Source organism: Sus scrofa, chromosome 8 (genome assembly GCF_000003025.6).
Source record: "Sus scrofa isolate TJ Tabasco breed Duroc chromosome 8, Sscrofa11.1, whole genome shotgun sequence".
Taxonomy (NCBI): Eukaryota; Metazoa; Chordata; class Mammalia; order Artiodactyla; family Suidae; genus Sus; species Sus scrofa.
In genome coordinates this window covers 135394204-135420756 of record NC_010450.4, presented here as the reverse complement: position 1 = coordinate 135420756, position 26553 = coordinate 135394204, and the positions used below count along the sequence as shown (strand labels likewise).

Sequence of the window (26553 nt, the reverse complement as noted above, 5' to 3'; positions counted from 1 at the left end):
GGAGTCTTGCGCCTTAAGATCCCGCCTTTCCAATAAATAAAGGTCGTAGGCGCCCAGTCAGCGGGCGGAGCTAACTTTGTAGCGTTTCATGCCGTCGAAGGAGCACCGACCGTGGAGCGCCACCTAACAAGAAGATGACCCGAAGTTGCTCGGCAGTGGGCTGCAGCACCCGGGACACCGTGCTGAGCCGCGAGCGGGGCCTCTCCTTCCACCAGTGCGTGAGAGCGGCCGCCGCGCTAACTCCCAGCACGGCCGGCTGGCTGCAGGCCGGGGGCGGGGCCGGGCGGGGCGTCCCCCGCGACGTGGCGCGACGTGCGTAGCGTGGGACTGGGCGGAGGGACTGGGCAACCTTGAGAGCGAAGGCCGTTCTTCACCTTGGTGCTCGGTGCCTTTGGCGGCTTTGCATTCTCACGGCTTACCGCTGCCCGACAGCGTTTAGCACGAGTTAAAGGAGTCTTGCTTCCTGTCGGCGTCTTACTGCAGGGGAAGGGAATGCAGTTTAGAAGTGCCGTTGAAGGCGTGAGCTTTCATCGATTAGAGTGTGGGGCTCGCCCGGGCGATGTGTGCAGATCAGTTTTGTTAGTGAACTGAACTCGAGTTCGCTCCCCCACCGCGCTGCAAAGCCAGTTTACTGACCAGGTTGTGGTTCGGCGTTAGTTGCACAGTGCCAAGCAAGGAGAACCGGGGTCCATGCTCAAAAGACCTAAATTCCTCGATGGGCTTGTAGAGTTTTGAAAAGCAGTCTTGGGGTAAAGGCTGCGGAGTGCATGAATTTATTCGGATTGAGTGGGAGTGAGGTAACAGGGTGGTGTTTGGAGAATGTCAATCATCAGGCTTCTGGTTCCAATAAATTGGGTCCAAGTGCTTGTGGTCAGCGACTAGTCACTATCTTCCAGCTGGGCAGGGGTTAGTTTTTGCAGAACAACTTAAAGATAGCCATCAGGCTATTACGTACAGCCCTTGAGGAGGATCTTGGACTCTGTCTTATCATGGAACTATCGTTCGTGCTCTCTGGCTTAACTGCCCCCCCCCCCCCGCATTCCCTCACTTCCTTAGTTAGAATTTGCCTGTGTCTGCTTTTTGGAGATCAGGGAAGGCCTAGGAGACTAAAGGGTTTTTTTAAAATTTAATTTGATTTTTTACTTTTCTTTAGAACAAGATAGTAGTGGGAGGGGGCTGGGGGAGGTCGTTGTGAAGCAAGACGGCCTATGGAGGGGCTTTTGTGCCCGGCGGGGCCCGCAGGGGACTCTTGATTTCGGATTTTCACTGCCTATCATTGGTAGTTGTTCAGTATCCTTAGGCTGCACTCTGCAAGCCTAGTCGCACTCAGGATGTATCTTATCATGGCAAGGATGTTTCCTTTGGCTCAAAAGTGGGTGTTGTTTTCAGGCCCGTCTAATCTGAACCCGCATCTGTCGTCCAGTCTGGTATAGGCCATTGAAATCAGAAGTAGAAAAGTGGATGGAACAGATCCTCACAGACAAAAAGAAATGTACACTGTTTTTTTTTAAGTGGTAGTCTATTAAGGCAACACGAAGTATAGAGTTGAGCCACCGAGAGAGCACTTTTATGAAAAGACCAAAAAGATCTCATGGGACCAGCGGCATTTGAGTTGGACCTTGAACCTTAACCTAGATCCGTGGAGGGGGATGGTAGGGTGGGAGGAGGATATTAAGTAGGAAGAGCATGGAAAAATATTAAGGAATGGAAAGTGAAGATACAATGTAGAAAAAGTAGCCTGGAGATAAATTATCTAAAAAAAACTTAGGGAGTTTCAAGGGTGCCTGATAGGCCTTTTGCAGTATTGCTTATTTTAAATAGGGCTGTTCCTCCATCTAGGCTGTTATAATTGTATCCTTTCTTCTCTGGGATTTGTTTCCATCAATTGGTTCCTGTTCTCTTTTTATCTTCAACTGCTCTCTCTGCTGGTTACTTGCCTAAAAACACTGAGCCTGCTCACAGTACTTCCATTTTTAAACACAGATAGGAAACCTCTTGAGCCTATGTGTACCTCTCTCTTCGCCACTACTCGCCTTCCCTTTATAGCCGGGCTCCCCCAAACAGGAGCAGACGTCTGCTTGTCTAAGTCCTGTTGGCTTTTCCACCTACTGTAAGCCAGGTATCTGTCACCTCTATAAGGAAACAGCACCGAGTGGCCAGTAATCTTGCCACATCTGCAGGAGCACTTCCCACTCCTTCTCTTGGCCTCTTAACTTTTAGTCATATGGACACTCCTTGAACCCCTCACCTCCCTTGGCTGTACAGACACTGTCTCCCTGGTTCTCTCCTTTGCCTTTCATTTCTTCATTTCTTCCTCAGCTTTTTGCTGCCCCGTTTCCTGACTTCTTCCTAGTTTCCTTCAATAGGGAAGAACTCACTCATTGCTTTTATTTGCTTTATATACTAAGGACCAAAGTAAGAGCTGCTTAATTTAAAAAAAAAAAAAAAAAAGGCGATACAGTTATTGCAATAATCTGCTGTGGTTTTTCCAGCATGAGTTCCTTCCCATTTATTCCATTTTCTAGATTCCTGGAAATGACTTTTTTTCAAAATGCAAGTTTTATGCCGGTTCCCTGAAGGATTTTAATCCCTTGGGCTCCTCAGTGCCTAAAAAACAGACTCCAAGCTTCTCTGTGAAGCCTTTCCTCATACACCTCTCTTCCGACCTGAATCACATTCCCTCTGTATCTCTTTCATCGTATGTGTGGGTGGAATTAAACACACGTGTAGGAAGTTGTAATGAAGGCAGGATAGAACAGAGACAGGAAAAGGTGTTAAGATACTATGCTGTTAGTCCTAGTGACAAGGTTGATACTGATCTGAAGCAAGGGCTCAAGGAAAGGTAATAGGGGAAGGAGAGACTTGGTCAACGTGCCATGGCCTGAAGCTACCATCTTCAGACTCGTGGTGGAGCTCTTTCCTTAAAAAAAATCTGAGTGCATGCCTTGGATATATGCATAGTGATTTATATAGTCCATACCTTCACGTATGAAGGTATGTACTAATACGAAACACAAAAATTAGAAGATGGGGCAGAGCATTATAAAAATAAATTTTAATCATTTCTTCAACTCTCAGTATATGAGGGCGACTCCTGCGGTGGCCATTGAGCTGAAGGATGGATCCAGAGCTTACTGGAATGCATGCAAGATGCTTTGTGATCTGACCTGCACTTTCCCAGCCCATCTATAACCACTCCCAGCCACCTCTGTACTCACCTTTCAAGCCTCCAAGTGACCTTATTTTTAATGCTTTATCAGCCAGGATGATCCAAGTAATTATTTTATATCTCTTCCTTTTTGTAGCTGCTTGGAGGGGCCGCTATCAGCATGAGAAACCCCTATTGACCCTTCAGCTCTAGCTCAGATATTCTGTCCTCTGAAGCTTTCCCCAGCATCCCAGCACCATCACCAGAGCTGTGAAAGAAGTTGTAAGGACATAAGCAAGGGGCTCTGGTTGAAAAGCCTGAATCCAAATGGTTCAAAAGTGTTACTGTTATTACAAAAATATTGGTGCCCTGCCACAAAGAGCTAAATGCAAAGTGAGACTGGCAAGTGAAAAATGAAAGTGGCCCTTTGATTCATTCTCTTTTTGTTGGTGTAAAGTGATTAAGAAATTTAATTTATTTCATAACCAAAGAGATATATGTATGTTTGGAAGGATTCTTGCCTGAATTATTGCAATGAATTTTGCTTTTAAAGTTTTATTGATGGAGTTCCCATCGTGGTGCAGTGGTTAACGAATCCGACTAAGAATCATGAGGTTGCGGGTTCGGTCCCTGGCCTTGCTCAGTGGGTTAAAGGATCTGGCGTTGCCGTGAGCTGTGGTGTAGGTTGCAGACGCGGCTCGGATCCCCCGTTGCTATGGCTCTGGCATAGGCTAGTGGCTACAGCTCCGATTGGACCCCTAGCCTGGGAGCCTCCATATGCCGCAGGAGCGGCCCAAGAAATGTCAAAAAGACCAAAAAAAAAAAAAAAAGTTTTATTGATGAAGCATTTCAAACACACTAGCAGACAAAGAAATAGTTTGTAACAAACACCTATTTACCCACCACTAGGAAAAGCAGATGTTAACATGTTTGCTTTCCTTCTCTTTGGAGGAGACCTGAGTTAAAGGTGGAGTTAAAGTCTTAACCCAGAGCCCTTTCTCTCCCTCCCCAGATGTAACCACTGTGAAAGGGATTCTGTCAGCCACTCTTATGGAAGATATTTGGTGTGCGGGGAGCTGGTAGGATAAAAAGACATCAGCCAACAGGAGGGAGAAAAATGGACTCTGTTGCAGTGGAAACCAGTTCATTATTGTGCACATGAGATGATGATTGGTTTGGGGTTTTTCTTCTGCTAGAGGTGGCTTTAGTCCAGGAAAACATGAATTCCAATTTTCATTGACTGCTGGTGACTCCACTTGGCTTTGCTCTTGGTTTCATCTTCTGTAAAAGGATGAAAACCTGTCTTGGAGAATTTTTTTAAGACTAAAACTCAGTCTAAGTGGTCATATGTGTAAAAGCATATGTACATAGATAGACTTTCACCAACCCTTTTTGTGTCATTTACGCATCAGAAATATTTGCTTAATACCTGGAGGAAAAACCTACCGAGCCATTTGGGACTGGCTTGATGTAGCTACTTGAAGAGCTCCAGGTGGCCCAGGCCACCCCATGAACTAGAAGGGTGGATGACTGTCCTCACCAGGCGTGCCACTGGGAAGCTCGGCACCAGAGAATCAGGCTCTTGATGTAACTTGGTGGACCAGTCGACTTCTGATGGTCCCTTGCCCGATTAGAGACCACAGCCAATCTGTGAAGTCAGCCTTAGGAACATGCACGGTCAGCTAAGAAGGGAACCCAGTGAAGAGAGGAAGATGTCCTTATCATTATCGGAAAAAGAATTCCCTGTCCATTCTGTCTTGACCAAGTACCATCATCTTCCTGGAACAATAAAATAGGAAATCTCGGAGTTCCCACTGTGGCTCAGCAAGTTGTGAACCTGACTAGTATCCATGAGGATGCGGGTTTGATTGATCCCTGGCCTCATTCAGTGGGTTAAGGATCTGGCGTTGCTGTGGCTGTAACATCAGCTGGCGGCTAGAACTTCAATTCGACCCCTATGCCGCAAGTGTGGCAATAAAAAGAAAAAAAAATCCCCAAGATGGAATTAGTTGTTCCCTAGAAAGAGAAAACTTAGGATAGGACGTTGCCACTTACAGAGTGCTTTTAAACTCCTCTGAACCCTCCTGTACTCTTCCTCCCAGCCCTGGGGGAAGCTGACACATGGCTAATACCATGTACATGAGACAAGAGACTTTCAGCTTAAATCCAAATTTTCCAATTCAGTGTTCTTTCTCAAGGTGATTGAGAAAGTATCTCACAATTACGTTTTATCATACTGCTCTCTCATTTCCCTAACAGTTAGCTGATAACATAAGTTTTTTCACAAATTTCAGTTCCTAACAACTATGTGCTTTAAAAGCCCAAGTTAAAATAGGTAAACGCATACAGCTATCTATAGATCTGTCTCCAAGATAAACCAAGCAGAAAGAGTAGTTCTGGGATTTTCATCATATTACTTTCATGACTTTTTTCCTCAGCTATTTCTAAATATAACAATTTGGCTGGGATTGTCAGAGAAATGCAAGGTAATTTTTATGTTCAAGGCTTGGGAAAAGTACCTTTCAGAACAAAATAGGAAATTTGGGTACAGGAAAGGCACGTGTTTTCTACTGCTGAGTAACAAATTTCCTCAAAATTCAGGGGAGGAGTTCCCATTGTGGCTCAGCAGTGAACAGGAACCCAACTAGTATCCATGAGGACACAGGTTCGATCCCTGGCCTTGCTCAGTGGGTTAAGGATCAGGCATTGCCATGAGCTGTGGTGTAGGTCACACAGGTGACTCAGATCCTGTGTGGCTGTGGCTGTGGTATAGGCTGGCAGCTGCAGCTCCAATTGAACCCCTAGCCTGAGAACAGCCACATGCCACAGGTGTGGCCCTAAAAAGCAAAAAAAAAAAAAAAAAAAAAAAAAAAAATTCAGTGGAAGCATTGATTTCCTCACATAATTTCTGACTGTCAGGAATTTAGGAGTTGATTAGCTGGGTGTTACAGGGTGTCACGAAAGATTGCAGTCAAAATGTTAGCCGGAGTTCCCGTTGTGGCTCAGTGGAAACAAAACCGACTAGGAACCATGAAGTTGTGGGTTTGATCCCTGGCCTCGCTCAGTGGGTTAAGGATCCGGTGTTGCCATGAGCTGTGGTGTAGGTCGAAGATGCAGCTCCGATTTGGTGGTGTTGTGGCTGTGGTGTAGGCTGGTGGCTATAGCTCCAATTAGACCCCTGGCCTGAGAATCTCCATATGCTGTAGTGTAGCCGACAAAAAAAAAAAAAAATGTTAGCCAAGACTGAGGTCATCTGAAGGCTTGACTGAGGCTGAAGGATCTACTTTCAAAAAAGCTCTCTCGTGTGGCCTTTGCCTGGATGACTGTTTCTTGTCCAGTGGACTCTCCATAGGGCTGCTTATGACACACAAGCAGAGAAAAACCAGCAGAGAGAGCAAGGATGAACCTCAGTGCTTTTTATGATCTAATCTTATTGCCCACTGTCACTTCTGCTTTTTTATGTTTCCTAGAAGCCGATCACTAACTCCCATATTCCATATTCCAGGGGAGAGGACTTAGTCTCCACCCCTTGAAAGGAGGCATACCAAATAATTTGTGGACATAGTTTAAAATCTCCATTGGAGGAGTTCCCACCAAGTTGCAGTGGGTTAAGAATCTGATTGCAGCCGCTTGGGGCGCTGTGGAGTTGAGAGTTTGATCCCCAGCCCAGCACAGTGGGTTAAAGGCACCAGCATTGCTGCAGCTGTGGCTCAGATTCAGTCCCTGGCCCAGGAAGTTCCATATGCTGTGGGTGCAGCCAAAAAATTTTTAAAAATTTTTTTTAAATTGCCATAGGAAGGGAAAGACACATATTAAATTTGAGCAGATTCTGTAGGCTGTGAAGACAGAATGTGGTAGGGAATTTAATATGAGAGTTGGCCACATACAAATTGAAACAGATGAGATCCCTTAAGTACTGAACTTTTGGATTCGAAAAGTCAAATGCAAGTTTAATCGGATTTAATGTCTATACAAGCAGTTAAATAAATGGGTTTATGCAATAAATACTACTGTAGCCTTACTATAATATTTTCATGTTAATGGAACTTTAATATGATTGCTGTAGATTTCCAACCGATACCATACAGCGCTCACAATGGATCAGGGCTGTTAATCGTATGGACCCCAGAAGCAAAAAGATTTGGATTCCAGGACCAGGTGCTATGCTATGTTCCAAACATTTTCAAGAAAGTGACTTTGAGTCATATGGCATAAGAAGAAAGCTGAAAAAAGGAGCAGTGCCTTCTGTTTCTCTATACAAGGTACTTGAATCTAGGTGGGAACGAAACGACATCTTACAGAGCTTTTAAAAATCAAGACAGCTCACGTCATAGCTGGAATTTCCAGAGATAAAAACAAAAAGGTAGCTCTTAAAATAAGTCCACCAATAAGTTTTGAATGCTTAGAAAACGAGTTTTGTTTTGTAAAAAACATGTAGGTAATATTTGTAATTGAGCTTTGGAGCTTTTTAAAAAAATAAGGTATGTCTCGATACACAGAACGGTTACAAAACTGATCACAGAAATCAACTAGTGAATATAAACAGCCTTAGAATTCAGGCTCTTGTTTAAGTATGAAGCAGCTCCCATAATACTTTGAAATTATCCTTTTGGGGGGCTCTCCCCAAAAGTGTTACTGATGTTGACCAAAACCATACCTAAGTATTAACATTGGTATAGAACGAGGTATATGGAACACGAGTCAGTCTCTGGTGTTGGTGTCACGTCTTCTGTTTCTTTTGACTGTTTTTACTTTACCCTTTCACCCTCAGCCACACCTTGGCGTGTGAGTCAGTCACTGTCTGCAGCCTGCAGTTAGTCATCCAGCTGTCCTGTCCTGGCACCGCCCTAACCTTCCTCTTACTCACTGGTGTCTCTTTCTTTCGGTGTGGTTTTATTTCATCCCCACTTTCTGAAGAATGTGATTGGAGTTAAATCCAAACTCATAATTTCACAGATCTTTCTATTAATCGATTTGTGCAGCTCTAACTGCTTCGAATTCCCTTTTCAAACACGTGTACTTACCCACTGTATATATAAGTCGACTTGCTTTTTCGCTTGTGTGTAAAATTAATAATAGTTACGATTTATTGTGACCTACAGTGGTCCAGGCCTTGCGCTAGGTGGTTTGCAGAAATTATCTTGTTGCCTCCTCAGGACAGCTCTGTATTGTTATCTTCATTTTATAAATGAGACGATAAGGGATTGTAGAGATGAAGTCACGGCCAAGAAATGAGGGAGCCAGGCGTCTTAATCCCAAAGCCTGCGCTCTGTCCTGTCCTCCTTTCTGCACAAATAACTTCCCCGTCCGCCCATTAAACCATATGGTATCGCTCCTTCAAAGAACAACTGAGAACTCTCACGACATCTTCCCAAACTGCCATCACCTTCCTCCAGTTACTTCCATCATTTCAGAAACTTTTGGTTAGCGTTGTGTTATTATTTCTGCAGAGATGCAAAAAAAAAAAAAAAAAAAACCCCACACCAAACCCTGTTTGCACTGTCCTAGAGACTCTGCATTTAAAAAAATAAGGGAGTATGACCTTTTCGTTCCGAACTAGCTCTCCATGACAAGCAGGTGAGTGCTTTGCATTTAGTGGTGTTTGTATAGATAAGCATTGTGCGGACATCTGTAAGGTAACCTTCGTTTTCTGTTGGTGGCGTAGGTTCTCCAAGGTGCACACCTTAAAGGTAAAGCAAGACAGAAAATCCTTAAACAGCCGCTTCCTGATAATTCTCAAGAGGTCGCTACTGAGGACCACAACTACAGTTTAAAGGGGCCCCTGACCATAGGAGCGGAGAAACTGGCCGAGGTGCAACAGATGCTGCAAGTGTCCAGAAAGAGACTTGCCTCTGCGAAAAACTACAGGATGATCAAGAAGAGAAAGGGCTTACGATTAATCGATGCTCTCGTCGAAGAGAAACTACTGTCGGAAGAAACGGAGTATCTGCTACGAGCACAGTTTTCCGGTATGTTCTTCAGTCACCTCCCAACACAGCTTTTAGTTTTTCTGGAATATCATTATGTATTTTGTATTGCCTCTGAAAGTATTCTTTTCAACTGAGTAGTGAAACGTCTCAGTGGCGTAAATGAAAAGAATGAAAAGTAATCAACAAAGTAATTTTGTGGTTTTTCCATTTTTAAAAGTAATGTGTTTGTTATAACAGAAGCAAAGAGATGTATAAATGATTAAAAAAAAATATATATATATATATACACACATTATCCTGCTACCCGGAGATGTGATCGTGTGGTGTATACGGTATATTGTACTTTTGACTTTTTATAATTGCACGTCCCCATGTTACTGCAAATCATTTATCAAGAGAATTCTATTTATTTTTTTTTTTTGCTTTTTAAGGGCCGCACTCATGGCATATGGAGGTTCCCAGGCTAAGGGTCGTGCCGGCCTACAGCACCAGCTCTCAGCCTACACCACAGCCACAGCAACGCTGAGCAAGGCCTGGGTTCGAACCCACAACCTCATGCTTCCTGGTCAGATTTGTTTCTGCTGTGCCATGGCGGGAACTCCCAATAAAGAGAATTTTAACTGCTGTGTAATTTATCACTAAGGTCTTTCTCTTTTTTTTTTGGCCATGCACAACACAGCATGCGCAAGTTCTCAGGCCAGGGCTCCAACCTGCACCACAGCAGTGACCTGAGCCACAGCAGTGACAATCCTTAACTGCTAGGCCATCAGGGAACTCCTGTCACTAAAGCCTTTTTTTTTTTTTTTAGGGCTGCACCTGTGGCGTATGGAAGTTCCCAGGCAAGGGGTCAAATTGCAGCAGCAGCTGCCAGCCTATGCCACAGCTACAGCAATGTGAGATCCGAGCCCATTCTGCCACCTACACCAAAGTTCATGGCAACGCCGGATCCCCAACTCACTGAGCAAGGCCAGGAATCAAACCTGCATCCTCATGGATAATAGTCAGGTTTGTTACCTCTGAGCCAAAATGGGAATTCCCACTAAAGTCTTTTTTGCAATGAGTTGAACTAGATAATTTGCAGAATGCTTCTGGCTTGAAAATTTTATGTCTCCAATTTTTTTTCTAAAATACTCTATAAAGTATATATATGTCCATTGAAAGACTAGCTAGTCTTTGTGAACCAGGATATTTGAAGAGAGACAAAATAAAAACTACCAACTTATTCTTTGATGAAAGCAGCAGAGTTTGGATTTACTTTCTGATCAAAAATAATAATAATAAAGCTTGTCCTGTTTCTAGAAAAAAGCAGATCTCTCCAAAGGAAGAGACTATTTTGTGTGTTTCCAAGAGAGGAATATGGTAGTAAATAGGGGGTCTACGCTAGGAACAGAGGATTTTATTTTTTCTCTCTATGGTAGGAAAGATTGTGCATTCTGAATAGTACCTTATCTTCAGAAGTGGTTTTATGTTTTCTGGTTTTTTTGCTTGTTTGTTTGTTCTATCTTTTTGTCTTTTGAGGGCCACATCTGCAGCATATGGAAGTTCCCAGGCTAGGGGGTCGAATTGGTGCTACAGTGACCAGCCTATGCCATAGCCACAGCAACACCAGATCCGAGCTGCCTCTGTGACCTACACCACAGCTCATGGCAATGCTGGGTCCTTAACCCACTGAGTGAGGCCAGGATCAAACCCTTGTCCTCATGAATACTAGTTGGGTTCCTGTTCACTGCTGAGCCAGGACAGGAACTTCCTTTTTGTTTGTTTTTGGCTACACCTGTGGCATATAGAACTTCCTAGGTCTGGGCTCAAACCCACACCGTAGCAGCGACCCAAGCCACCGCAGGGACACCAGATCCTTGACCTGCTGACCACAGGGGAGCTCCCCCAGAAGTGTTTTTCATGGCTCATTTTTCACTCTCAGATAAATAAAGGATAATCAGGGGACAAACTAAAGCAAATAAATAAATGTCCTCATAATCCAGAGACTTAATGTTATTCAGTTATTTCATTTTCCTCCCTGTACCTCTAAAAATCTCTACTCAGGCTGCCAATGAATATGGTAAAACACAGTGACTCACGGTCAAACAGTTTTCTTCCCTCGCTCGTAAAACGACCCAAGGATGAATTAGTCCGCAGGCTCTGAGATTGGACCTCTGAACATTGGCCTCTGAACATTGACCTCTGAGACTGGCCTCTGAACAAACTCATTTAAAACGTAATTGTATTTTGGAGTTCCCTCCTGGCTCAGCGAGTTGAGGATCTGGCGTTGTCACTGCTTTGGCTCTGGTTATAGCTGTGGCTCTGGTTTGATCCCGGCCCAGGAACCTCCGCATGCCTCACACACATGCCAACAAAGAAAAAAGTGATTGAATTTTGGTGCTTGATACATCTTATATACAAATTCTCTGATCTGTGCCTGAAAATGTTACTGTACACATTTTTATCACAAAGAATAACTTTATTTTAACAGATTTTAAGTGGGAGTTGTATAACTGGAGAGAAACCGCTGGGTACTCCACAGAAATGAAGCAGTTTGCATGTACACTCTACTTGTGCAGCAGCAAAGTCTATGATTATGTAAGAAAGATCCTCAAGCTGCCTCACTCTTCCATCCTCAGAACGTAAGTGAACTTTTTTTTAGATGTTAAAACAAACATTCTGTTCTTTTTTTTTTTTTTTTTTTTTTTTTTTTTTGTCTTTTTGCCTTTTCTAGGGCTGTTCCCTCAGCATATGGAGGTTCCCGGGTTAGGGGTCCATTCGGAGCTGTAGCCGCCAGCCTACACCACAGCCACAGCAACATCAGATCCAAGCCGTGTCTGCGACTACACCACAGCTCACGGCAACACTGGATCCTTAACCCACTGAGGCCAGGGATCAAACCCGCAACGGGAACTCCACATTTTGGATATGCCCACGTATTTTGACCACAAATCCTAAAAAAATTATTTTTCACATTCTGGTCTCTGGACAACCTGCCCTGGCATCGACTACAGTGCTTACGAAAACTTCAGATTTTTGATCTTTGCTTCAAAGCAAAGGTATCAATTTAGAACTGCTTTAGATTTTCTAGATTAGTCAGATATTAAAACCACTGAGGTGTATGAGAAAATTCCAGTATTTCAAGATTCAGATTTTACCATTTTTACCATCTGGAGTGTCTCTACTATCTGAAAGATGCAAAAAAAAAAAAAAAAACCAAAAAACCAAAAAAACATTGTCTGCCTGTATGTCTTCATTTTGTTGGTGACATATCGATTGTGATAATATGCAAATACCACCTAGAAGTTCTTAAAGTTTTTTTTTTTTTTTTTTTTTTGTCTTTTTGCTATTTCTTGGGCCGCTCCCGCGGCATATGGAGGTTCCCAGGCTAGGGGTCCAATTGGAGCTGTAGCCACCGGCCCAGGCCAGAGCCAACGCGGGATCCGAGTCGGGTCTGCAACCTACACCACAGCTCATGGCAATGCCGGATCGCCAACCCACTGAGCAAGCGCAGGGACCGAACCCGCAACCTCATGGTTCCTAGTCGGATTCATTAACCACTGCGCCACGACGGGAACTCCCGGATTTACTCTTTTTACTGGTCACGCGGGAGTAGCGTTTCCCCTTGGACTCGAGGACCTCTGTGAAGACCCGCTCTTCGATTGAGGTCCCGTTCCGAGCTGCAGGGATTAGGACAGGACACCTCTCTTTTGAGGGACAGTGCAACCCATGCCAGTCGCTTTGCAGCGGCACAGCCTGGAGCTGGCTCCGCCCCCCCGGGGGCGTGGCTCGTCTGGCCCCGCCCCCACGCCTGTTTCCCTCTTGCTGCTGCTTGTGTCGCAGACGTCCCATTCCATCTGCTGAAAGGCCCGTTCTCCCTGTGAGTCCTGGCGCTTCACACCAAAGCTCAGATTAGATTAGCACATCCTTTCTGAAGCCTCTCCGGCCAGTCTTCCAATCCTGGACTGGAAACTGCTTCTTAGTACTTAGAACGCTGCCTTCCCACTAGACCGTGAGCTGCCCACGTACTGAGGCCCGCAGCTGGCTCTCCGTTACACCTCCTGCCCCGACGCAGTGCCTGGAATACAGTGGTGTCTTGACAAATATTTGCTGAATGAAAGAATGCCTGGACGGTCACTGAGGATTTTGAACAGATGTAAGAAAAAAGTGCAGTGAACCTCAAGCCACAGTCTAAAGAGCAGCACTTCGTGGAGTTCCCATTGTGGCTCAGCAGGTTACGAACCCGGCTAGTATACATGAAGATGCAGGTTCGATCCCTGGCTCCACTCGGTGGGTTAAGGATCTGGCGTTGCCATGAGCTGTGGTGTAGGCTGCAGACCCGGCTCAGATCTGGTGTTGCTGTGGCTGTGGTGTAGGCCGGTGGCTGCCCATCTGATTTGACCCCTAGCCTGGGAACTTCCATATGCCGTGGGTGCAGCCCTAAAAAGACGGGAAAAAAAAAAAAAAAAAAAAAAAAAAAAAAACAAGCTCACCAGAACATAAGCTTTTTTTAAACCTATTTAAACTGGAACTTTTACTTAGAAGCATTAAGTAGTTTCATTATATACTCACTGCATTAACACAGCATCTTTAGAGTTCATTTGGGAATCCTAATGCAGATGAATAAATTGTAAACAATTGACTAAAATGTGGTGACACAGTTGAAAAGGGTTTTCAGTATCCTGGTAGGCTGTAGCACCCTGGTGCAGAGCCACTGTACTCATTTCTCATTGTCTTAGTATTTTGCCCCATTTTCTTTTTCTGGCCACACCCATGGCATGTGGAAGTTCCCAGGCCAGGGACTGAATGTATGCCCTGGCAGTCCCTAGCCGTTTCAGTGACAGCACTGGATCCTTAACCTGCTGCACCAAAGGACAATTCCAATTTTGCCCTATTTATAAATTTAAACAACTGACTAATGCTTTTGTCTCCTAAATAGTACTTCTTTTGCATCCTATAACTGTTTTTCAAATTTATTAGTGCATCTTGAAATAAATTTACTGGGTCATAGTTGGCACTAAATTTTATATATGCATTTATATAAACACACGTTTGTGCATAGTGAGGGCAGATCCTATTTATGAAACTTCTAAGTTGCAATGAAACATGGAAAGCCCTGTCCTGAAACGCTTATGGAAGTACATTAAAATTTTAATTAAATAGAGGTTGGTTGTCCAGGAAGAAACCTTGGCAGCCTAGAATATAGCCCTCACATCAGAAATGCAACCTAAAAAAAAAAAAGTTATTTGAGTTACAAAAGTAAACTTCAGTTACAATCAAGACTTCAATCTACCTCACAATCCATTCAGTCTTATTTTAGACCATTACGCAACTTGGCTGGTTCCTTTCCTGACCTGCAACACATTAGGAAGAATAAATTAGAACGGAGTGAAAAGAATTCTGTTAAAGTGGCAGACACTAACAGTAGTAGGAGAGAAGAACCAGCAGCCTGCAAAGGTTAAGGAAACTAAGAAAGAACTCCTAAGGCAAAGGTAATAGTGCAGGTACTTTGGAGGGGAGCAAACAGGCAGTCGCTTCATTGCGCCCAAGGGCGGAATTCTCTGGCTCTAAGGAACAGCAGAAAAGCATGGAGCCAGCGCCTCAGGAACACTCAAGGCTGCTCGTTGTGCACGGGATGGGCCTCGGGACTTAACCTCTCTCCCTTTCTCTGTGTCCTAATCCCTAAAGCGGGGGAGATATGCTCGAAGCTTCCTTCCCCTTCAACAGTTTTCTCATGTCGGTGAACATACAGGCCAGACTGGTTTATGATCTCAATTACAAACACATCAAGTAGAACACACTGGGCCCTTGATTTGTATACTTCCTGAAGGTGTGAATAAGAAATGAAAAACTATTTTGTGATATGTTTGCATCTTAAAATGCTATGTTCCCGAGTTTCTCTGTTACCTTACTATTTCCTGATCACTATCAGTAGATGCTTGCCCATGTGTCTAGAACTTGGCTCCTTAGCCTTCGCTTTGTTTCTACAGGGGGTTGAGGCAACTTTATTCCCAGTTAAGGCATTTTTCCTTTTTTTAAGTTCTTCATTTATGTTGTATATTTGTCTTTTTTTTTTTTTTTTGCCTTTTCTAGATGGCTGTCCAGATGCAAACCCGGTCCAGGTTTCCACAGCAACGTTTTTTCCTTTCTTCAACAAAAAGTGGAGAATGGCGACCAGCTCTACCAGTACTGCTCCCTGATAATAAAAGGCATCTCTCTGAAGCAGCAGCTTCAGTGGGACCCCAGCAGTCACCAGCTGCAAGGGTTTATGGACTTTGGTCTCGGCAAACTGGATGCTGATGAAATGCCCCTCGCCTCGGAGACTGTTGTGCTCATGGCCGTGGGTATTTCTGGTCATTGGCGAACACCTCTGGGTTATTTTTTTGTAAACAGGGCTTCTGGATATTTGCAAGCTCAGCTGCTTCGCCTGACCATTGGCAAACTGAGTGACATAGGGGTCACGGTTCTGGCCGTCACGTCCGATGCTACAGCTGACAGTGTTCAGATGGCAAAGTCGCTGGGGATCCGTATGGACGGAGACAACATGAAGTGTACGTTTCAGCACCCTTCCTCTTCCGGGCAGCAGGTCGCCTACTTCTTTGACCCTTGCCACTTGCTTAGGTTAGTGAGGAATGCGTTTCAGAATTTCCAGAGCATCCAGTTTATCAACGGCACAGCGCATTGGCAGCACCTCGTGGAGTTAGTCACATTCCAGGAACAGGAATTGTCAAATATAGAGCGGATCCCAAGAAAACTTGCAAGTTTGAAACACCACATACTGAAGACGAACGGTGCCGCCCAGCTCTTCAGCGAGAGCATGGCCAGCGCGTTGGAATGTTTGCGGTCGTTGGGCCTGCCTCCTTTCCAGAACTGTGTGGGCACCATCCATTTCCTACGCTTAATTAACAATCTCTTTGACATTTTTAATAGTAGGAACTATTATGGAAAAGGACTCAAAGGACCCCTAGTACCTAAAACTTTCAATAAAATCAACCATGTGCTAATTGAAGCCAAGACTATTTTTGTTACATTATCTGACTCCAACAATAACCAGATAATTAAAGGTAAGCGAAAACTGGGATTCCTGGGATTTCTCCTTAACGCTGAGAGCTTACAGTGGCTCTACCAAAACTACGTTTCCCCCAAAGTCACGCCGTTTCCGTATCTCCTGACGTACAAATTCAGTCAAGATCATCTGGAGTTATTTCTAAAGATGCTTAGACAGGTTTTAGTAGCCAGTTCGAACCCTACCTGCATGGCGTTCCAGAAAGCTTACCATAATTTGGAGACCAGACACAGATTACAAGAGGAAGTTTTTCTAGGTGAAGTAAGCGTCCTTGACATTTCCATTGCTCGAAGGGCAGACTTGGCCCTTCGGACGGTTCAGCAGCAGTATGATGTCAGCGTCACAAAGACTCTCTTTCACAAAGAGGATGTCTGCCAAGACTGGTCTGACCGTTTGCTAAGCGAGGCATTACTAGACCTGTCCGATCATAGGCGAAGTCTCACCTGTTGCGCTGGTTATATTGCCAATAAGTTGTCAGCTCTTTTAACATGTGAGGACTGCATCGGTGCCCTCTATGCATCGGATCTCAAAGCCTCTAAAATTGGATCTCTTTTATGTGTTAAGAAGGTGAATGGCTTGCATTTCCCTTCACAAAGTTTGTGCCAAGTCATAAATGTTTGTGAGCAAGTGGTAAGAACCCATTCAAGAACGACAGCTTATGAACGACTACTTCCTAAACAGAGGGAGTTTTATCTTCAGCAGAAAATATTACATGAGCTTTCTGGGCACATTTATCTTTTTGTAGATCTAAACGAGCATCTCTTTGATGGCGAGGTCTGTGCCATCAATCACTTCGTAAAGTTGCTAAAAGATATCGTAGTCTGTTTCTTAAGGCTCAGAGCTGCAGGTGTAGCTCAGCGCCCTTTAAAACCCCATCCAGAAAGACCCGACATGAAAACTTTGTCGAGGAAACACTGGTCAGCGTTCCAGAATTACAGATGTTCAGGTTTTGCGAATACCAGTAAATGCAGGCATTTGCTAAGTAACAAAGGATGTCCATTCAGATGAAGGACCCAAAATATGCTAAAATTTCTATTTAAAAAATCGGTCAACGTTTATTTTAAAGTTCAACCTACCATACTTTACAAAGTGACCATTTTATACAGTGGGCAAGTTTGCAGTTCGGGTTTATTTGAATTTCTGTGATGCACATTATCTGCTTGGACTTCAGGCAGCGTTCCAGAGTCACCCCCAGTGCAGAAGGCAGTGAGTCAGTAGGAACAGACTAACCAACAAGTGTGGTCTTTGAGTAATCTGACTGGACGTTCTGTAAAAACGAGAGAGAATAATGACAACGAGGAGGCCCCCAATCACTGATTCCTTTTCTGAAGACTGTCACCCCGAAAAGAGCTTTGGTTTACAGCTCTTGGGAATATTAACGGAATAACCTCATCAAACCTTGACTGTAATCTCTACTTACCCATGAAAATTAAGATACGGTTCAAAACTTAGGCTAAGTTATATGTCAAACCCCACAAAAATCCTTTGGCCGGGGGACCCAGAAATAGAAATAATTATGCCCTATCAAGGCAGAAGGTAAACACATGAGCCATGAGACGGCTTTGTGTTGCAACCAAACTGGAGAGTGTTCTCTTGGGAGGACATAGGCGATGTCATTTCCACAATCCAGTGTCCCTGGACTTCAAAATACTACTTTGGAAGAACACGACAGAGGGGATACTGATTTGACTCCTACTGGGGGAACCCAGTGCTCATCAGAGAATGAAAAGAAGCCTTGATTCAGCCACTCCTGAAGTCTGCTTGTGTTTGCAGGGAGGTTCAAGTCATGAAACATACATATATTCAGTGTTGAATAAGGGCATTTCACAGCATGCGATTCGTTGGAAAAAGGTCAATTGAGACAATGAGCATGACAGAATTTGTCTTAATTACACAATGAGTTTTTTCAGAAATTTAGGAGAAGCTTAAATATTCTGAAGCTGGGAACATGCTAAGGACAGTTTTCTCCGCTCTCAGGTCTGGAAAGTCCAACAGAGAAACATGTAGGTATGTGTACTTTCACAAAAGGGGGATTTTCATGGAAAAAAGAAACCAGCACGCTATTCACCTCTGTAAGTAAAATATCCACCCTTATTGTCGCTGAGTGACTGTTCACAAAGTCTAGTTAATGTGAAAACTTGAAAGTGGCAAAAGATGAATGACTAGGTGAAAGTTGAGTTTCATTAACTGAAATTCCCCCTACATAGTGTATTTTCCTGTATTTCTTCTAGTTCTACCTCAGGCAAAAGCTTCAGTTGTGAGATGCGACCAGAGGTGTACCGTCCTGCACTTTATACACGAGCTGGCGCTGCCAAGTCTAAATACGGTGGGGTTTGTTTGCAGTGAAGTGAGTTGAGATGCACCAGGATAAATCGGATTTCAAAGAAGCCTGTGTATAAATCACTACCTTTAATATGTTGCATCTATAAATCCAAGTTTTGTGCTTGACCACTACTTAAAACCAGGTTCATATCTAGTTTTTAATCTATCACTTGGATTAGGCGATAGTTTCTCAACCATGACACCAAAAGCACAAGCAACACAAAAGAAATGGTATTTCATGAACATTAAAAACTTACACTTCAAGGGATACCATCAAGAAAGTGAAAGACAACCCGTAGGAAATTTTTTTGGCATATTGCATGTCTGATAAAGGACTTGTATCTAATATGCAAAGCACTCCTGTAATTCAGTACTAAAGGGCAAATACCCCAGTTTTTTAACGGGGTGAAAAGACGTGAGTAGGCCTCCTTGAAAGGAGACGTGCGCCTGGCCGAGGGAGTGTGCAGGAGTGTGAGCTCAGCATCGTCAGCCGCCCGGGAAACGCAAATGAACACCACCGTGAGGTGCCCCTTCCCCCCCACCAGCTGGGCTGTCACAGAAAAGCCAAGTTGGCAGGAATGTGGAGAAACTGGACCCCTCGTACCGTGGGCACGCACGCGCTTTGGAAGACAGCCGGGCGCTCCTTCCCAAGGTTAAACGAAGGTTAAACGTGCCGCCGGGCATGGCCTCGAGAGAAGCGTGCAGCTGTCGTGGGAGAATTCGGACAGCTCGAGGGAAAGCCCGGGCGTGCTGCGGCCACTGATGAAGGGACAAACGCACAAGTACGTTGCACCCATACAGTGGGTCACGGGAACGTGAGCTCTAATTTGCAACAAACCGCCTCAACTGGTGTCTTGCAGACTGAGGTGTGAACCGTGCTGTGCTTCAGCAGGCACGTGTGGAGACGGGTTCCTCTCTCCCTCCTGCCCGGTGCTCGGGCGCCTCAGGGTTTTATTTCGCAGCCGATCTAATGGCTGGGCGGTGAGGTCTCGTCGCGGCCCCACGTCCACGTAGAACAGTGGACGTGACTGAGGACGCCGGACACCGTTTCACAGGCTTATTCGCTGCGCACACAGTCTTGGCTGACGTGTCTGTTGAGGTCTTTTTGGTCCATGTTTTAGAAGGCTGGTTGTCGTCCTACTGAAGGTTAGTTATATATTCTGGATCAAAGTGTATTATCAGATGTCTTGCAAATATTTTCTCCTATGGCTTTTATTTTGAGGCACAGTTGATTTACAACAGTACATAAGTTTCAGGTGTACAACATACCGGTTCACGATGTTTAAAGTCATAATGTGACTTTTGCTTTTTCAGCGTGTTCCGAAGAACAGCCAGTTTTGACAGATCTCCACTTAGTTTCTTTTTTAGGGATCATACCTCTTAGGTTCGTATCTAAGCAAATCTTTGTCTAAACCAAGGTCCTTGATTTTTCATTTAGGTTATGACCCATTTTCAGCTATTTTTGGTGTGGTGTAAGTTCATATTTTTAAATATGGCTATCCCAGCGTCGTGTTAAGAGGACTGTTCTCTTCCCATGAATTTTACCTTTGAGCCCTTGTTAAAAATTGACCACATAAATATGAGCTTATTTCTGTGCTCTCCGTTCTGTTCACTTTGTTCTGAGGTCTTTCGCCATCACCACACTATCTTGATTAGCCTTATATAAGTTTTGAAGTAGGGTGGGAGTCCTTCCAACTTTGTTCTTTAAAAAAAAAAAAAAATTTTTGTCTATCCTAGTTGTGCCTTTCCATTATAAATTTTATCATCAGCTTGTTCTTACAAAAATTCCTGCGGGGATTTCTGACTGGAGTTATCTTGGATCTGTAATTGGGGAGCAAGGACATCTTAATACGGAATCTTCAGTCCATGCGCATGATTATAGTAAAATTTAAGAGCCTCTTTGATTTTTTACATCAGTATTTTTACATTTCACAGAGACCCTGTGTACGTTTTTGTTACATTTCATGTTCCGGGTGCTGCTATGAACTGTGACTTGAGAGGTTGTTTCCAGTGTTCATCGCTGCTACGTGGAAATACACGTCTCCACATGCTAATGCTGCGACACTCACTCATTAGCCCTCGTCCCTTCTGATTGCTGCTTTGAGTTTTCTGTATAGGCAATCATATCACATCATCCACAAATAAATGGTTATATTTATTCACTCCCACTCTATGGCCTTAAAAAACAAGATCTTTGTGTACAGTGACCTCAAACATGACGCTGAAGGAGTGTCTGGTTCCCAGTCTTAGGGGAAGCCTTCCGTCCTCGCCCCTCCCATGATGTCGGCTGGAGCCTCTTTTGCTGAGGATCCTTCTCTTCCCAATTTGCTCAAGTGGGTTTTAGGGGCTTTTGTTTTTTTCTTTTTAGGGCTGCACCTGCAGGAAATGGGAGTTCCCAGCCTAGGGGTCGAATTAGAGTTAAAGCTGCCAGCCTTTAACCGGATCAGAGCAGGGTGTGCGACCTACACCACAGCTCACGCCAGATCCCTACCCACTGAGCGAGGCCAGGGGTCAAACCTGCATCCCCATGGAGACTAGTCAGATTCGTTTCCACTGAGCCACAACAGGAACTCCCAGTGTCTTTTGGTTTTGTTTTAGTCATAAATGGGTGTTGTGCTTTGTAAGATGATTTTTCTGCACTTTTTTGAAAAAAAGAATTTTGAGATATGCTCTCCATAGCATATAATCTAGTATTGTTGGTCTATTCAAAAGGTTCTTTGCTGCAGCTTTTGAAATGATCATGTAATTTTTCTTCTTTTGCACGCTGACACAATGAACTACACTGATTTTTTTTTTTTTTCCTTGAATGCTGGGTCAGACTTTTACTTCTGGAATACACCCAACCTGGTCATGATATATGCTTTTAATATATTGCCAGGTTTCACTTACTAATATAAATTATAGTCTGTACCTTATAATAACAGCTCCCTGAATATACTTTCTTATTGCTTTTGAGTAAACTCAAAATTCCTTAAACACTTTCATAAAACACTTCTAAGACAAAATTTGAAAGACCTTATAACTTACAGTTTATAAAATCACTTGGGGAGTTTCCGTGGTGGCACAGCAGAAATGAATCTGACTAGGAACCATGAGGTTGTGGGTTCAATCCTGGCCTCACTCAGTGGGTTAAGGATCCGGCATTGCCGTGAGCTGTGGTGTAGGTCGCAGACACGGCTTGGATCTGGTGTTGCTGCGGCTGTGGCGTAGGCCGGCAGCTACAGCTCCGATTGGACCCCTAGCCTAGGAACCTCCATATGCCGCAGGTGCGGCTCTAAAAAGACAAAAGACAAAAAAAATCACTTGGATTGTTTACAAAACACTCAAATTTGGTCTATAGATGAGGATAAAATGTGCATTACATGAACCCATCAAGGGAAAAAGTTATTTACATAATAATAAAAAAATAACACAGTAAGGGCTTTTGAGCTGACTGGCTTCCCTCTCCAGAATTCCGATGTAAAACACTGAAGGGATGCGGTATGATCACACGTAGAGCTGGTTTGAGCTGTAGTTACGTAACAAGCATTCATTTTCTAGCTATTTGCGTTCTAAAACAATACAAATAGGAAACTTTCCTAAAGGTGTCTTTATTCACATTTTACATAAGAGGAGAAAATGTCCGCTGTCCGCGTCCAGGAACGGGGACGCGAGAGCAGGAGTCCCTCCCCCAGAGTCGCTGCTCTACTTGGCTCGTTACGTGGGACATGCGGTTTCTGTTCCCGCATGGACCAGAGATCAGACCGCTGCTTTTAGTCCGTGAGAGGAAAGGAAATTCAGAAAGGTGCTCCCCACAAGAACATCAGATATGGAGAGAAAAGAAAGAGTGGACTGACCTTCTGCCCTTGAAAGAAACAGTGGAAACAAGAGAACTTCTCATCTCAAAGCAATTGATGTTAGTGAGAAGTGGGCAAAACGACACGTTTATCTTTTAGTTGTACGCTTTCAATGTCAAATGTACTTGATATCAGACATTTTAAAAAGTTTCTTGCATCTTAATGGTTAAAAGTGATGTTATTAAAGAAAAAATGCAAAACTTTTTTTTTTACAGAATAGTATAAATGTTTATTTTCTGTATGATTTCCTTTGCTGTCCTGTTTTACAATATAGAAAAGTGTATTCTTTGAATAGCTCTAGTAAATATAAATTTAATCTTTCTACTTTGGGATGTAAATAGAGCTAAAAAAATTATATACCCAACCCTCCCCCCAAATAGTCTTTTAAAATTGTTGAATTAATGCGGATATTAATCTTGTTCAGCAATTTGATGCAAATGCCTACATACAAAAAGTTTAGTAAGTACTACACAGGAAGGAAAGGCTTAATACTTTAGATAGATAGCTTCTTGAAAATCAGAAAAACTAGTAGCATTTGATTGCACCTTCAAATTTTTACAAGCAAAACATTTTCAAGCAAGGCTGTCATACATAATCTACAATTGTAATCCAAATTTCACAAACATTTTATGCACACTGTATATAAATACACATCACAAAGGTGCAATTAGAATTAAACACAGAGTATGTACAAAATGAACAAAGTTTAGGTTTAGACCAAAAAGGTATTGTAATCTTTTGAAAAATAACTTGATTAGATATTATTTTATCCTCTTACACTAATTTACATTTATACAAAGTTTAATTAAGTGTACTAGATTGAGGTGCTAAGAATGTCTGCACTATCTACATTTAAAGTTACTGCACTGTCATTTTATAAACCCAGGCTTCAAAGGAAGGTCCTTTTGGATCGCTTCGTTTCTGCTGCCTATATCTTGCATGTTCGTATGAACATATATACACACTTAATACATACAACTATAGATTCCTTGTAGGAAATGTAATAATCATATACTAATAATTACTGGGGATCAAGGTACCTAACAAAATGCCTGAATTCCAACATGGTTTTTTCCCATCATAAAATCCAGAGTCCTATTATAACAGGCTCTTAAATTCATAAAGCTTCTGAATTCTGAACTGCTGAAAATGATTTCGGTTATCTTAGTAATTATATGAGAAACTCATACCATTAGCTCACCAAATCACTGGCTAAAAATAACGCCGTGTTAAGCTTCCCGTAAAAAAGAAATCCCACTACAATTCTGAGAGCTTTGTTAGTTAGGAGGCCCATTTCAGTAAATCAAGTAAGAGTCATAACGTTGGTTTGAACCCTCTTAGTTCAAAAGTCTGTAAAGAGAGCTGTTTCTATAGATGAAAAATCCTCTAAATTCATCTCTTAGACCTTCAGTATTGATTTCTCCATCCAAGCCAAATCTTTACCCGATAAATAGGTAAGGTTCTGTTATCACTACATAATAGGTTTACTTCTATTCATATGCAAGGCTCATTTTAATAGTACCCCGTAACCACTGACAATTTATTATTCTGAATACATACCGCCTCCTTGAAAGAAAATGGAAATATCCCAAGCATTTCTTCGTCACTCCTTATATAGAAACAAACTGTCTGCCTTTGAGAATTATTTACTGTCCCTTAACACTGTATGTTTTTTTTTTAAAACAAACATAACTTTTTTATTTTAAAAGTGTGCCATGGATTACTTCCCCATCGGACCATTCCTAAAGTGACAACAGGGTATTATTCCAGAATCCACCCTAAAAAGTTGATTTTTCCTAAAAAGATAGTGCTTTTCTAAACACAAAAGGTCATGAGAATTTGTCAGTGGAGATAGTCTATCTGCTTATATTGTAGATCTAGCACCAAAGAATGACTGGCTAAATACCAAGGCTTCTTTGGCCTTTTCTCCTGGAACAAAGTCATACAACACCATACATTATAAATTATAGTAATTTATAAATGTTATTTGTCAATAGAAGCAGAAGGACAGAACATCTAGTTCTTAAGAATTCCAAGCCAATTAAAAATCTATATAATACAATAAAGAGAAACTCAATTTAGAAGGGAAATAAGCAGATTTAACTTAGACTTAAAATGTACTAATTTCCTCATTTAAAAAAATTTCTTCTCTTTCAATATTATAATTTCAGGTCTCACAAGGACTGAATTGCCAATACAGTCATTGTTGGACTAGCTTCCAGAAAATCCCGTGTCCCTGCACCTCCAGTGCTCTGCACAGTCCCTCCATCAGTCAGTCCTTTGTGCAGGAGTTAGCAATTCATGGCGCAAGGGTCCCGTTTTGCTTTTCCTGCAGAGTTGATGACGCTCATCAGACATCGTCCGAACTCCTCGAGTATCATCCGTTCGGCTGCTGCCTTTGATTCTCCCTTCTTGTCCGCCTGCTCTGCCTGGGCCAGAAGGCAGTTACACGTGGCTTCCGCCACCTCCTTGGTTACAAATGTAAACGGCAATCTGCAGTGATTTGGGGGAGAGAGGGGGACAGCGGTGAGGAGGCTGTGAAGAGCAGCCAAAGGGGCGGCCGTCTTCCACCTGGAACTCGGCCCACAGGTCCCTGCTCGGCAAGCACAGCGAGCATCGTGTTTGTGTGATGAACACAGCACACCCCAGAGAGCCTTTTAGAAGTCAGACTTGGTCTTATTACTGAACACACACACACACGTATTTTTTAGTCTTTTTAGGGCCAGGGGTTGAATCGGAGCTGTAGCCACTGGCCTACACCACAGCCACAGCAACACCAGATCCTTGGCCCACTGAGCAAGGCCAGGGATCGAACCTGAGTCCTCATGGATGCCAGTCAGATTCGTTTCCACTGAGCCGCGAAGGGAACTCCTGAACATATTTTTAAAATATAACATTTTACACAAAATACATATTACCTAGACGAGGTTACCTGGTTAACTGCAAGATGTAATTCTAATTCTCCACATTAACTGGACAGTTTTTCTGCGGCGAAAGTCCTCCCACCTCATGACCATCATGAGCTCACTGAGCACAGTTCTGTTTCATGTACGGTTGTTTCTCCGACACACATTCCATGAACATGTGCTGAATGAATGAGTAACACTGGGAACTGAAAGCGCCATCTCCTGGACAGCACCTCCCCCAGTCCCATACAGTGTTTGGAAAAAACAAGACACACACCAAAATCTGGCATTATTCCACGAGGACAAGACAAAATGGGGACACCGGATGCTGTTCAATACTTGGCAAGTCATCCATAAAGACCTGAACCACTGCGAATTAAAGCAGAGCAAACCCATCCCGAGGCCTCGCTCTGTGCTGCCAAGTCTCAAAGCCCACAGGGGCCGAACAGGCGACCAGTCTAACTGCCAACGCAACCACCTGTGAGCAGCCACCGGCAGCAGGAAAGTGCGGCGCAGGCTCGATGGGTCTGCAATCGCGGCCCACTCTGACAGAGGGCGGGGCAGGACTTGGGCTGCTGCGCACTTGGATAGAAATCTTTAAGGTACAAAAGCACTTTGAATTAGAAAAAGCTAGTGACACTACAATACTATAGTGCTCATTCATTATATAGTATTTCGAAAACTAGAGGAAAGCAGAAGGAAAGAATTCAAAATTCTTGCTGCTCAAAGACAAAAGCTTGTTAACATGCTGATAGAGCTTTTTATACAGTTTCTAAAAACCTCTTTTGACTACAGTGTATGACTTTGTGTCCTTTCACACTTGGTAACATCATAGCCGCGTTCCACAGGTGAAACTTCTCAGTGCAGCACTTTCTTCTCCACATGGAGATGAGACGAGCTAATCCGAGGCTCGCTGCGAGCAGACGACCAGCAGGGACCCTTCTCACCCCTCACTGCAGTGTCAGGCCATCTCCACTTCACTCAGTCAAGAGACTTGTGCGGAGGATATGCCAGTTATAAGGGTTCTTTTTTGTTTATTTATTTATTTTTGTCTTTTTGTCTTTTCTAGGGCCGCTCTTGCGGCATATGGAGGTGCCCAGGCTAGGGGTCAAATAGGAGCTATAGCCACCGGCCTACACCACAGTCACAGCAACGCCAGATCGGAGCCGCGTCTTTGACCTACACCACAGCTCACGGCAATGCTGGATCCTTAACCCACTGAGCAAGGCCAGGGATCGAACCCACAACCTCATGGTTCCCAGTCGGATTTGTTAACCACTGAGCTACAATGGGAACTCGGAGTTGTAAGAGTTCTTTGGAACTAATATTTGAAATATTTGGTACAAAAGCCTTACTTTAATAAATA

At 43.5% G+C, this 26553-nt stretch overlaps 2 protein-coding genes across 19 annotated transcripts in view; one reads left to right on the top strand and one right to left on the bottom strand.

Moving 5' to 3' along the window:
• Positions 18 to 26553, top strand: THAP9 (THAP domain containing 9). 6 transcript variants are annotated; one of them, XR_002346892.1, is made up of 6 exons: positions 18 to 214; positions 7215 to 7410; positions 8814 to 9117; positions 11549 to 11699; positions 15151 to 19591; positions 24453 to 26301. XR_002346892.1 is itself a non-coding variant. In XM_003129354.4 (5 exons), exons 1-5 carry the CDS (start codon positions 135 to 137, stop codon positions 17129 to 17131), a joined length of 2712 nt encoding a protein of 903 aa, XP_003129402.1. In that variant the 5' UTR covers positions 18 to 134; the 3' UTR covers positions 17132 to 23954. The 6 variants fall into 6 exon arrangements, 3 of the variants coding, with proteins under 3 accessions (XP_003129402.1, XP_013844898.1, XP_020957517.1); XR_298986.3 differs by lacking the exon at positions 24453 to 26301 and adding an exon at positions 20381 to 23954; XM_003129354.4 differs by lacking the exon at positions 24453 to 26301 and having other exon boundaries at positions 15151 to 23954.
• LIN54 (lin-54 DREAM MuvB core complex component) overlaps positions 22483 to 26553 on the bottom strand; it is a 67407-nt gene continuing 63336 nt past the window's right edge. For all 13 annotated transcript variants that reach the window (XM_021101867.1, XM_021101866.1, XM_021101861.1 and 10 more), the window contains one exon: positions 22483 to 24774. In XM_021101867.1, the coding sequence (XP_020957526.1) occupies positions 24573 to 24774 (202 nt within the window). In that variant the 3' untranslated portion in view covers positions 22483 to 24572. The remainder of the gene's footprint in view (positions 24775 to 26553) is intronic.